Below are 13,326 nucleotides of genomic sequence, written 5' to 3'. Positions count from 1 at the left end.
ATGGGGAGGAAGCACTCTGGCCACACTTGTATGATGGTGGTGGAGGGAGGGAAAGTACGGTATATTAGACACTCTTTTATTGGGTACGAGAGGCTTACTGGCCACACTTGTATGAAAAGGGTGATAGGAGGGATACTAGCCACACTTGTATTGGAGGGGAGGGGCATTCTAGCCACACTTGTATTGGAGGGGAGGGGCATACTAGTCACACTTTTATTGGAGGGGAGGGGCATACTACCCACACCTTTATTGGAGGGGAGGGACATACTAGCCACACTTTTATTGGAGGGGAGGGGCATACTAGCCACACCTTTATTGGAGGGGAGGGGCATACTAGCCACACTTTTATTGGAGGGGAGGGGCATACTAGCCACACTTTTATTGGAGGGGAGGGGCATACTAGCCACACCTTTATTGGAGGGGAGGGGCATACTAGCCACACTTTTATTGGAGGGAAGGGGCATACTAGCCACACATGTATTGGAGGGAAGGGGAATACTAGCCACACCTGTATTGGAGGGAAGGGGCATACTAGCCACACATGTATTGGAGGGGAGGGGCATACTAGCCACACTTGTATTGGAGGGGAGGGGCATACTAGCCACACTTTTATTGGAGGGGAGGGGCATACTAGCCACACCTTTATTGGAGGGGAGGGGCATACTAGCCACACTTTTATTGGAGGGAAGGGGCATACTAGCCACACATGTATTGGAGGGAAGGGGCATACTAGCCACACCTGTATTGGAGGGAAGGGGCATACTAGCCACACATGTATTGGAGGGGAGGGGCATACTAGCCACACTTGTATTGGAGGGGAGGGGCATACTAGCCACACATGTATTGGAGGGAAGGGGCATACTAGCCACACATGTATTGGTGGGAAGGGGCATACTAGCCACACATATATATTGGAGGGAAGGGGCATACTAGCCACACATGTATTGGAGGGGAGGGGCATACTAGCCACACTTGTATTGGAGGGAAGGAGCATACTAGCCACACATATATTGGAGGGAAGGGGCATACTAGCCACACATGTATTGGAGGGAAGGGGCATTCTAGCCACACATGTATTGGAGGGAAGGGGCATTCTAGCCACACATGTATTGGAGGGAAGGGGCATACTAGCCACACATGGATTGGAGGGGGGGGCATACTAGCCACACCTTTATTGGAGGGGAGGGGCATACTAGCCACACTTGTATTGGAGGGGCATACTAGCCACACATGTATTGGAGGGGCATACTAGCCACACATGTATTGGAGGGGAGGGGCATACTAGCCACACTTGTATTGGAGGGAAGGGGCATACTAGCCACACTTGTATTGGAGGGAAGGGGCATACTAGCCACACTTGTATTGGAGGGAAGGAGCATACTAGTCACACATATATTGGAGGGAAGGGGCATTCTAGCCACACATGGATTGGAGGGAAGGGGCATTCTAGCCACACTTGTATTGGAGGGGCATACTAGCCACACTTGTATTGGAGGGGCATACTAGCCACACATGTATTGGAGGGGCATACTAGCCACACATGTATTTGAGGGAAGGGGCATACTAGCCACACCTTTATTGGAGGGGAGGGGCATTCTAGCGACACATGTATTGGAGGGAAGGGGCATACTAGCAACACTTGTATTGGAGGGGAGGGGCATACTAGCCACACTTGTATTGGAGGGAATGGGCATACTAGCCACACTTGTATTGGAGGGGAGGGGCATACTAGCCACACTTGTATTGGAGGGGAGGGGCATACTAGCCACACTTGTATTGGAGGGGAGGGGCATACTAGCCACAAATGTATTGGAGGGGAGGGGCATACTAGCCACACATATATTGGAGGGAAGGGGCATACTAGCCACACCTTTATTGGAGGGGAGGGGCATTCTAGCGACACATGTATTGGAGGGAAGGGGCATAGAAGCCAGACATGTATTGGGTAAAAGGACATTGTATTATTCCTTTGTGTGTTGTGTGTTATAATGTCAGTCCCCGACAGACATCTCAGTTGTACCATTCCGCATGCAGGGGGAAAGGGGGGTGCCCATGGTCCTGTATCACTGCCACTGCTTAAAGAGCAACTGTAACCAAAATAACATCATGCATAAAATTGCTTATTGTTTTACAATATTCATTTATAAATTATTTAGTCAGTGTTTGCCCTTTGTAAAATGGGCCTCTCACTGATTTACTTTTTAAGATGTATCCAGGCGGCAACATCTTTAGTACTGGCAAGTGATCTCTGCGGAATGTTCGTCACTGAAAGTTCTAAAGCCAGTTAAAAATACCCAGAATGCTCAGGGTGTGGTTTTGGGGGAGAGAGTGTTCGGCTTAATATACAGTCTAGGATAAGCCTCAGTAGGAGGGCGGGGTTATGTACCAATATACATCAATATATAACTATAGGGAATGTTTCTTATGCTAAAACCAGGATATTTAATAATTGACTGCATTCTACTCTATGTCCTTACAGTTCCTCTTAATTACACTCTATCCCACGCAGAGAACGCAATGCTCCTGATATGACCACTGGACATGATAACATGAATTTTTGAAACTCCTCTATTCACTATCGCAAAAACCGTAAAATTTAAAGTACATGTAGACATATAACAATAAGAATTACATCTTTCCCAGAGTAAAATATGTTATTATTGACATTTCTCCTATGTTGCTGTCTCTTACAGGTAGGTAGTAAAAATCTGACAGAACCGACAGGTTTTGGACTAGCCCATCTCCTTATGGGGGATTCTCAGCATGGCCTTTATTCTTTATAAAGAAGATCACTGAAAAGGATTTAAACAAATCTGCTAGACAGCCTCCCTGCTCGCTGCACACTTTGTTGGCAGTTGGATGGAGTAACTGCCAGTCACTAAATGCTTTCGAAAATAAATAAAAAAAACTGGGAATCCCCCCCATCGGGAGATGGGCTGGTCCAAAACCTGTCGGTTCTGTCAGATTTCTTCTACCTATTGTAAGTGACAGCAACATAAGAGAAACGTCATTTATAGCACATTTTACTCTGGGAGAAATGTACTTCTTATTGGTATATGTTTACAGGTACTTTAAATTTTACAATTTTCGCAATGCTGTTCCTTTAAACATTCATTTCATAGAGTAGCTGGTTGGAGCCGGGAGCTGACCCGCGCGCCGCTTAGCAGAATGGAAGTTGTAAATTTGGCAGAGCCGTCAAGGATAAAATCTCCAAAGACAAATCTGTAAATCCGTGTTTGCCCTTGTAAATTAAAAACGGGAGGTAAATAGACAGATCTGAAAAGTGTTACAGCCCAGCCTGTACCTTGGCTCCCGCGATTAGGTTGCGTATCTGTGGCGTGTCATCTGCGAGACAGGCAGTTTACGAAGACTAACCGCTTTCAGGGCTTCTTCTGCTGACACAAGCAGTTCCGTAGCCACAAAATTAATTTTGCCGATGTTAATGAATTCACTGCAAACAAGGGAAAAAAGCGTATTTTGTGATTGCCTGGCTTGTTTCATTAGCAGAGAAAGGGGCGGGCGGCTGGTATAAAGCAGGTAGATTTAATCCTGTTTAAAGGGTACACCGGTTTAAGGACTGGTTTACACCGTCAGTAAGATGCCGCATTTGAAAAGATTTCAAACGCTCTAGTGTAAAATCCATATTGATGTGTGAGTCTATACACAGGGGGGATCTGAGCCATCACAGTAAATACCAACATACAGCATCCTGGCCTGGTAAAAAGATCTTGGAATGGCAGTACAAGTGTCTGCATGAAAACACTGGTATGGCCTACTGAATAGGCTTTCTTGTATGGTTTGCAGTGCTCAAAGAAAAACTGAAGTTAGGCCCAGTGCACACCGAGCGGTTTTTGGGCCGCATTCGCCTCTAAAAATGCTTGTCTAATGTATTGCAATGGGATGGTGCACACCGGCGGTTTGCGGTTTTTGCCAAGCCGCAAACGCGCCTCCTGCTGCGCGTTTGCGGTTTTCGGAAGCGTTTCGTCCTCAATGTAAAGTATAGGAAAAACGCAAACCGCTCTGAAAAACGCTAGTTCAGAGCGGTTTGCCAGGCATTTTTGTTACAGTAGCTGTTCAGTAACAGCTTTTACTGTAACAATATGTGTAATCTGCTACACAAAAACGCACGCAAAACCGCTAGGTATGTTTAGAAAACCTCTCTAAACATACCTAGAACCTCTGAAATCAGCTCCCAAAACCGCTAGTGTATTGCGGATCTGCTAGCGGTTTTGGTGTGCACTGGGCCTTAGAGGGATATATAGGCTGCCATATTAAAGTGAACCTCCAGACTAAAAATCTACTCAGCAGGACTTAAAAGGCTTGGTGTTTCTTTAACAGTTTCACAGCTTCAGAACTTTGTTTTTCTTACCGAAGCCTCATTTTAGTTGCACAGAAGAAAACTGCCTGGGCATTTTTCCCCTGATGCTGTGCAAAGCATGATGGGATTTCTGATGTTGTTGTTCTCCTTCTGCTGTTTTGGTGCAATTTTTTTTATTTATTTTTTTGAATTTGAGATTTGAAGCTTGGCATGTGCAGCTGGGAGGGCTGATCAGGACACAGGACAGTTGGAACTGTGACTTATGCTCCCTGTCACCTCCTTTAAACTTAAAAGATGGCTGTCCCCATGACAAAGATGCCTCCCCCCATGAAATCTCAAACATTTGCCTTTTCTTTTAAAACAGGGTGGGTAAAAGATTATATTACCTATCTATTTTTATTAACATAACTAATGTAACTTAATGACAGTATTTTTGTTTAGGCTGGAGTTCCCCTTTAACCACTTCACCCCAAAGGGGTTTTTACCCTAACGGACAAGAGCGATTTTCACCTTTCAGTGCTCATCCCTTTAATTTGCCAATAGCGTAATCACTACTAATCACAATGAAATGATCTATATCTTGTTTTTTTCACCACTAATTAGGATTTTTGGGGTTGATATTTGTTTTCAGTAATTATTTTAATTTCTAGGAATTTTAAAGGGAAAAAGGAAAAAATACACTTTCTGAAATTTCATCCCCTATAGTTTTAATATAAACACTGCTACTGTGCATAAAACCCACACATTTTATCTTCCTACTTGTCCTGGTTATCACAAGATTTGAATTATGTACCTAGTACAAAATATGGTGACAATATATTATTTGGAAATAAAGGTGTATTTTCGGGGGGGGGGGGGGGGGGGGTTCCCACTGATCTTATGTGCACAGCGCGGGAACGCACGTGCACACACGGGAGCAGCGCTGTTTGACTTATAAAAACGTCCTGGAGCTGTTAAGAGGCTCTAGCAGGACTTTTTTGTTTGTTTGTTTTTGTTTTTTTTTCTTTTCCTCTTTCCTTCCCCTTCTTCTTTCCCTCAGATTACGGTAGTCATATGCTCAACCAGTAGGTACATAACTTCAAAGCCGTGCTCCTGAGTTGAGCTGATCTATCATCATTGGTCGTCTTTATAAGGTTGCTTTATTACACTGATTCTCAATATAAATCCTTTTTGGAACGTATATAAAGAGGCAAACTTTACTTTTCTGTATACAATCATTGCACAACTTATCTTCCTATTTTTAAAGCTTTAACTTAATCAAACCTCCACCATTCAGTCCACCCCGTTCTTACCACCCTGAGCTCCTTCTCCACCCCCCCAAACTCACGTACTACGACACGATCAGTCATCCATCATTCAGTCCACCCCGTTCTTACCACCCTGAGCTCCTTCTCCACTTACCCTACCCCCGAACCCCCCCCCCCCCCCCCCCCCACACACACTACGACTCGATCAGTCATCCATCATTCAACCCTTTCCGTTCTTATCTTACTGCCCTGGACTCCATCCCCACACACCACTTCCTCCCCAATAACATTACTAATTGCATGTCTCCAGCCATTTTGCTCGCCACTTATCTAGTTTTCTACAAGGGACCCGTTCGTCTATCTCCCACTCCTCCATTTTCAAGAAAATTTCCCATCTCCCTTATCTATTCCTTTAAATTCCTTTGGTGCAATTGCACTTTTCCATTTAAGGGCTATTAATTTCTTAGCCACTATAGCCGCCGGGATTGTTATATTAGAGTCATCTCCTAATCCAAAAATGACGGCCTGTTCTGTAAATTTACACGTATTTTGGACCTGCCTATTGCAAAAAACTTCAAGGTCCACCACATATGTGTAACAATTGGTGTCAGCAAGCACAGATATTCTGATCATTGGTGATCTGCAGTATCACCAATAATACAGATGCTATACCTGATTATATGGTGATCTGCAGAATCACCAATAATGCAAGTATAGCGTGACACGAAACAATCGTATGCAAGAGGGTGCTTGGTACAAAAGAGTATCTCTATAGGGCACGGAGATACAACCTCCAGCAAGCTGGAACAGCAGACAACAATAATAATATACAGCGTAAATTCAAGTCTGTGGAAATATCCACCACACCGTAATTCCTCAGAGGTGTGGTTACCTCTGAATGGGAACCCTGTGTGTGAGATCCTCCAAAGGACGGAGTGGAGGATTCTCGGCCTCTAGCAACAAGGGTTTGCTAGTGGCGGTCGTCTCAAGAGGCAAGCCTCTGATAGAACCCTACAGTGGGAGACGTTCCACTGAAGGGAGAAAGATCAGACAAAATGAGGTTCGGCAACAGATCAGGCGGCAGCAGTACAGAAAAGTGAGACAAGAGAATAGTCGGAAACCAAGCCAATAGTCGATAACGGTACGGGCTGGCGAAGTACAAAATCAGGAAGCAGAGGAGTAGTCAAGACAAGCACAGAATCATACACGATAAATCAAGGCAGTATAATATGTGTATATATTGGCGATAAACCAATATATAACACAATCTCAAATACAAGGCAGACTAGGTCTGAGTGCTGACACAGGGTATCGCAAACACAGACGAAGTGTGACTGAAAAACACTTCCTTATATACTGCCTGGGAGAGAAGTCTCCACCCCAGGCAGCAACCAATCAGAGCAGGCTAAAATGTCAGCTGACCTCCAGGTCAGCTGACACGCTTTCTAAGAGTATAAAGGCGTGTCTGCCGTGCGTGCCCGCCCCCTAGAGGCAAGATGGCAGAGCCCTGGTGAGCAGCATGCTGGTGAGTTTGGAGCAGAGTGCTCAGACGGTTTAGCGCAGCGGATGCGGACGAATTTCCGCATCCCGCGTTGGAAAGTCCGCTTGCCGGACTGGATGCGACCATATTTCCGCAATCCATCCGGCGTTGCGGATTTTTCGTTACAATATGTCTGTGTAAACCCCTATCAGTTTTAATACGCCTGCTTGTCAGTAAGTGGTTAATTTCCTTTTAGCCCATTACAGCTTCAATAGAGTTATCTAATTTGAGATAATTGCACTGCTCTTGACCTCAGCCGGCTAAACTTGTTGTGTTGTAAATTTTTGAAATGCTTTGATCTCTCTCTGCTAGCAGAGGATATAGCAACTGAAAGCAGAAGTCCTCTGTTATTGTCTTACACTGCCCTCTAGTGACAAGTGGCCATAAATACACATTACAGCAGTACTAATTAGTAGCAAAGAAATGTAACACATAAATGAAACAAAAAGTGCTAAAATAAATTGGCCGGGGGCACTTGCAAGCCTCTAAATAAATTGGCTGCTAAAGGGTTAAACAATGCAAATTGCCTGGCTGTCCTGTTGATCCTCAGCCTCTAAAGGTATGAACACACATGCGATAATGGTCGGCTGAAATGGCCAATAAGGACCGCTTCAGCTGCCGATTGATCCTGCTCGGGCATTGGAAGTTGTTAAGGACAATGATGTTAATCAACATTTCTTTATCGTTTTGCTTGTTCGCATATATGTTAGTATACACCATTGATGTGTATATTAGACACACAAAAATCCCTTCAACCCATTTAGCCGTGTCAACTCTCTGTAGACCAACTCTTTCTGCTTTGAGATGCATGAAATTATTTAATTTCTGTTCTCGTCCACAGGTCTCCCAACCACACATCGGTGCCGTACCATTACTATGAGCCTCTGGGGCCAGACGAGTGCAAAATGTACATCTCTCACGAGCGCGGGAGGAAAGGAAGCCACCACCGCTTTATTACAGAGAAAAAAGTTTTTGCCAACTGGGCACGGACCTTTAATATTAACTTCTTTCTACCGGACTGGAAGCCGGAGGCACATTCTGGGAAACATTTGTTCATAAAACCAATGTTCTGAACAGAGGAAGCCTACGATTGGAAGTCCAGCCCTCTGGAGTCCTGTAATATAGCTGAACACCTCGTGGCAAGAAGCTACCCACAGTTCTGTACAGCCAGGTGCTGGTGGTGTGCTAGAGAGGTTTGGGCAGAGTCTTTCCTAAAATCACAAGTATTGGTCTTATTTATGGCCACGCTGAGGGCTTCAAATACTAGGATTTTACTGGGCTAGTTATCATTGCAGAACATAGGAGGACCTTCAAATGTGGTGGCTATCAGGTGGTGAGAGTATTCAAGCTCTTTGTCGGCTCATTTCACACCATAGTAAAGGCTGCTGAAAGGATAGTGATTGTGATAGCCGGTCAGGGTACATCCTAAGGAAAACAAAGTAGCTGTAACTAGAAAACCTTTTATTACTCCAAGTTACTTCTTCAAATCTAAACAGTGAAGGAGATTCATAGGCATATGATAAGAAGGGGCGGTCAATGAAATGCAAATGTATGCAGCCTAAAAAAAGGACCAATCGAACCTCACCTCAGATTCTGTTGACTGATCTATTTTTAAGCTGCATAAATTTGCATTGAAATTTTTGTATAATTTTGCATTAACTCTGAATAATTTGCATCTTATGAACCATCCCTAATGACCAGTACAGGTAATCCGCATAGCTATACTGCTCATTAGGAATGGTTGATGAGATGCTAATAATTCAGAATTGATAAAGGTTTTATGCTGATGCTATGCAAATATGTGCAGCTTGAAATTGGACCGGACCAATCAACTAAAGCTACACCATAACATTTGTTACCACTTGGAATTTTTAGGATTTCACTCACTATCTCTACTTTTGATCATAATAACTAATGCAGACGTTAAGTGTCTCCCTGGTTCCAAAATGTCTAGAAAAATATGATACAACAACCTTTTGTCCTGATGACAAATGGTGTCGAAGGCTCCCCCTTCCCGTTTAGGGTTGTTTGTTCCAGTTTCTTTTAGCCCTCTTGCAAACCATTATTATTTCCCCCAATGCAACAAGGCTCCCACAGTGTGATGTCAGCACCATGGTCCTGACATCACACTGTAGGAGGAGTTTCACCACAATATCAGCCATACAGAGCCCCTGATGATCAGTTTGAGAAAAGGAAAACATTCTCATGGAAAAGGGGGTATCGGCTACTGATTGGGATGCAGTTCAATCCTTGGTTACGGTTTATCTTGAAAACCCGGCCCCCATCGCAAACCTGAAGCCAAATGAGAAGTCCGGAGCTCTAGAGCCAGCTACACCTGTGGTGCTGTGGCATGACTCCAGCTCATTAGCCACCTATCAGGCTGCGGCAGCCAAACTGGAGGTTGGATGGGGGGTGTTTGATGGTATGGCATTTTTTCAACAGGAGGCGGAGTTTAACACTTCCAATTTACTGGCAAATGAGTGTGTTATTCACCTGTTCAATCACCAAAGTTACATTCAGGAACTATAAGAATTCCATCACCTTCATTTAAAAATACACTGGAGGTACTCTTTAATTCACTTGCACTGGGCCATACGCTTACTCTGGGGATTGCTCGGTCTTCTCAATGTGGATGCATACGCAGATAGATGTTGAAATCCTCGACAATCTGTGTTAACAAAGAAAAAGAAATCTTGCTAATATGTGAGCACCACTACAGATAAAGTTCAGAAGTCCTCACTATGGTTTATTGCCAGAGGCTAATTTCAATCCATGAGATGCTATTGCTGCATTTGTCTTTCGAGAAGCTCATGACTGAGTTGATACAAATCTGGTTACAGTTGGTATGGAGTAAAACTGGAACAAAAGCCACAGCAGTTGCATGTGTTCAAGTTGAAAACATTTGCAATTCTCCGATCATCTCTATTTAAGACTCATCTGAAACTTACAAACTCTCATCACGTAACAGCAGTTATTAGAAATCCGGCCAGGTTTGCAGGAAACTTATGTTTACCGTTGACCTCCTGCCCAGAAGAGCTGCAGTAAATGAGCCCCCGTGAGTATCGGCACTTAAGCTTAGGTGACACATGATGGGTGATTAGCGATTCAGATTGAAAAAAATCTTAAAATCGCTCGAGCATTATTTGGGAGATTAGTCTCGAGAGATCAGTGCCCCGGGGATATAAATAGAACAGAAAAAAAATCTGAAAGAGCAATTGTCGAAACAATGGAACTCAGTCTCCATTCATATCTATGAAGAGGAGAGTCAATATTGCATACTTCCTACTACACAACTTATATGTGGCACCAGGGCCATATTTACCATAAGGTACTGTAGGCATCCAGTGTAGTAGAAAGCAAAGGAGGAGGCACCGCTTCTTTAAAATCCCTTTATTCCGGTGGGGGAAGTAGCAGGTACATAGCAGTGGGGGTATCCCCACTGCTATGTACCTGCTACTTCCCCCACCGGAATAAAGGGATTTTAAAAAAGCGGTGCCTCCTCTTTTGCTTTCTACTACACTGGACTACTACTGCATTTTGGACGTGCACGCTCCGGTTCCTGTCACCGGTGTGTCTGCCCTGCTGCATTTGGTGCCAGGTACTGTGTTTCTACTTCCATTTCAGGTACTGTAGGCATGTAGCAAACAAAAGAGTATAGGGAGCGCTGAGCTGGTGTAAAAATAAAAATATATAAATTTAAATATAAATTTATATATTTTTACACCAACTCAGCGCTCCCTATACTCTTTTGTTTGCTATTATCATATCTATGGGTGAGACAAGCCTATTTGGGTTGATATCCCGTACCCCTCTGTTTATTTCTTTACTGTAGGCATGTGCCTACAGGCACCTGGTGATCAAAAGGCGCCCCCCCCCCCCCCCCCCCCAGCGTCTCCCTCCTGCTTTCCCTATGCAGAGTACCAAGCAGAGCATTACTCACCCAGTTCTCGGCATTTCACTGAAAAGATCTCTCTTCAGTTGGAGGCACCACTAGCTACTTAATACGGAGGTTCCTCTAGCTACCTATGACTTCTGAGCACCTCTAGCTACTTAATACTGAGGGTACCTCTGGCCACCTAATACTAAGGAGCACCTGTAGCTACCTATGATGGGCAAGGGAAGTAAGGGAGAAGTGACAACTGGGACAGCCAGCAGACTTACGTGGCGGTTTGGTGGGGTCTTTTAGGTTAATGGAGGGCGAAGTCTAAGGTGCCAGGACATCTGAGATGTAAATCCGGGCCTGTGTGGCACCAAGAGATGGTGGGCATCAGTGGTGCGACTGAAGATCTCTAGCCTTGTATTCTAATCCAATTAAACCAGTTATTTAGGAGATAGCCTACACAGAACTGCTCAGGTCTAAAGCTATAAACACACTCTAGAACGCGGTCATCGGAAAACAAGTGATCCCCGATTATCAACAAGCTACTTGGCTCGCATTTTAATGCAGCGATGACACAAGGACTATTCTCTGATTGGAGCTTTAGCGGAAGTGCAAACATAGGAATCTGTTAGTGCAAAATTCAGCACAACTGCACTTTGAATGGATCGTTATCGTTTGGTACAAACGACTTACCGCTATTATCATCTGAGCCAATCCACAGGGACAGATCGTTCTATATGTCTTTTACCGTCCTCTGTTGGGCTGAGGCAGTCAGGCTGGAATGTGCTGTGCTGCTTGTGATTGGATAGAAGCTATACACACCCTCTCCAGGCCCCCTGCAAGCTCTGTGTGAGTCACAGACTGAGCTCCTCTCGGCCTATCACATGCCATGTCTTTTGTTTGTAAACACTGCATAAAACTAGCAATTACAAGCCAGGATTGCAGCAGGGAGTGGCAGAAACAGCACAGAGGGGCCCAGGAGAACATAATGAATAGAATGGTATGCTTTTTATTGTAAGAATTTTAGAGTACAGATTCTCTTTAAGATGCCCATCAATGGTACAATATTTTCCTCAGATGTGGTCATTCGATCAGATTTGTGGTATCATAAGTAATTGAAAGGTAATTATAGATTGCTACTATTAATGGGATGATTGGGACACTTTATTTCTACAGAAATGGTTGTATAATTGAACATTCTGATCAACAAAATTCTGTATTCCAACTGACCACAGAACTGGTTTATGTTGATTTTTTTTTTTACACATACTGTGTGACTTTCTGTACAATTGGATTGTAAAAATCTGATTGAATAATTGCAGCTGAGGAAAATATTGTACTGTTAATGGACACCCTCCAAAGTGAGCCAATTCACGGGCTGTGGGAGAAATGCCACAGGAAGAACATACAAACTCCATGCAGAAAGGGACTTCAGCACACCACCATTATGCCCTGTTCTATTAAAGTCTGTAACAATGCCTTACATCAGCCCTCATCCAACCACTGATTTCAGATTAGGCCTCGTATTTCAAAGCCGATGTTCAACCCCAAGTACAGGAAAAAGAAATAGTTCAGCATCGCGTGATAAAAAGGGTTAGAAAGTCTTGAGTTTTTACTGTTACCAGTGAACCCATCTGGAAGAATTTCCCTCCCTTCCTGGCCAGACATGAAAATGGAAAAAAACAGGTTCTCTTCAACAGGTTGAACTTCAAAATAAATAAATACAAACCCATTTGCAAAGTTGAATGCACTCCTGGACATTCTCTGTAAAGAAGTATCTCAAGCAAATTACCGAAGGCTGGACTTCCTGTGGATGAGACGGAAGAACTGGCGACCTCAGACTATTTCCGTTAACATTGGAAACTCCTCAGCTTCTATAGACACACAGCTGCCGCCGCACTCTGACGCCACTTCGGATCCCGTAGTTTTATACACAAACTGATTTCTATCTCACGGCGACGCCCGGCTCCTCCCCCAGTGTTTATTATTGGGTGTATGTGTTGTTCTGATAAACAGATTCCTTTCATAATATATTTTGGCTAGTGACCGATTTTACTGTAAATAAATACTGTAAAGTTTCTCAAAACAGGATATCGGGAATGTCATTCTTGGTTAAAACAAAATTATAAATATTGATTTTTTTTATTTTCATACACACCCCATGAGGTAGTCTTCAAAATAGTAGCAAGTTATTTGGTCACAATGGTAGAGCTAACAATGTGTATGTACTAAGGCGGGGTAGGGAACTTATGGCTCAGGAGCCAGATGTGGCTCTTTTGATGGCTACATCTGGCTCACAGACAAACCAATAGGGGTTGATGTACTAAGCTACACTGCTCAA

The 13,326-nt window shown here is 43.9% G+C and overlaps 1 protein-coding gene across 3 annotated transcripts in view; it reads left to right on the top strand.

Annotated features, from left to right (window-relative positions):
- Positions 1 to 10,475, top strand: part of ST6GALNAC5 (ST6 N-acetylgalactosaminide alpha-2,6-sialyltransferase 5) — a 379,731-nt gene extending 369,256 nt beyond the window's left edge. For all 3 annotated transcript variants that reach the window (XM_068239195.1, XM_068239192.1, XM_068239193.1), the window contains one exon: positions 7,947 to 10,475. In XM_068239195.1, the coding sequence (XP_068095296.1) occupies positions 7,947 to 8,178 (232 nt within the window). In that variant the 3' untranslated portion in view covers positions 8,179 to 10,475. The remainder of the gene's footprint in view (positions 1 to 7,946) is intronic.
- Positions 10,476 to 13,326: the final 2,851 nt, after the last annotated feature.

The sequence above is a fragment of the Hyperolius riggenbachi genome, chromosome 6 (genome assembly GCF_040937935.1).
Source record: "Hyperolius riggenbachi isolate aHypRig1 chromosome 6, aHypRig1.pri, whole genome shotgun sequence".
NCBI classification, from domain to species: domain Eukaryota; kingdom Metazoa; phylum Chordata; class Amphibia; order Anura; family Hyperoliidae; genus Hyperolius; species Hyperolius riggenbachi.
This window is presented reverse-complemented; position numbering and strand designations above follow the sequence as displayed.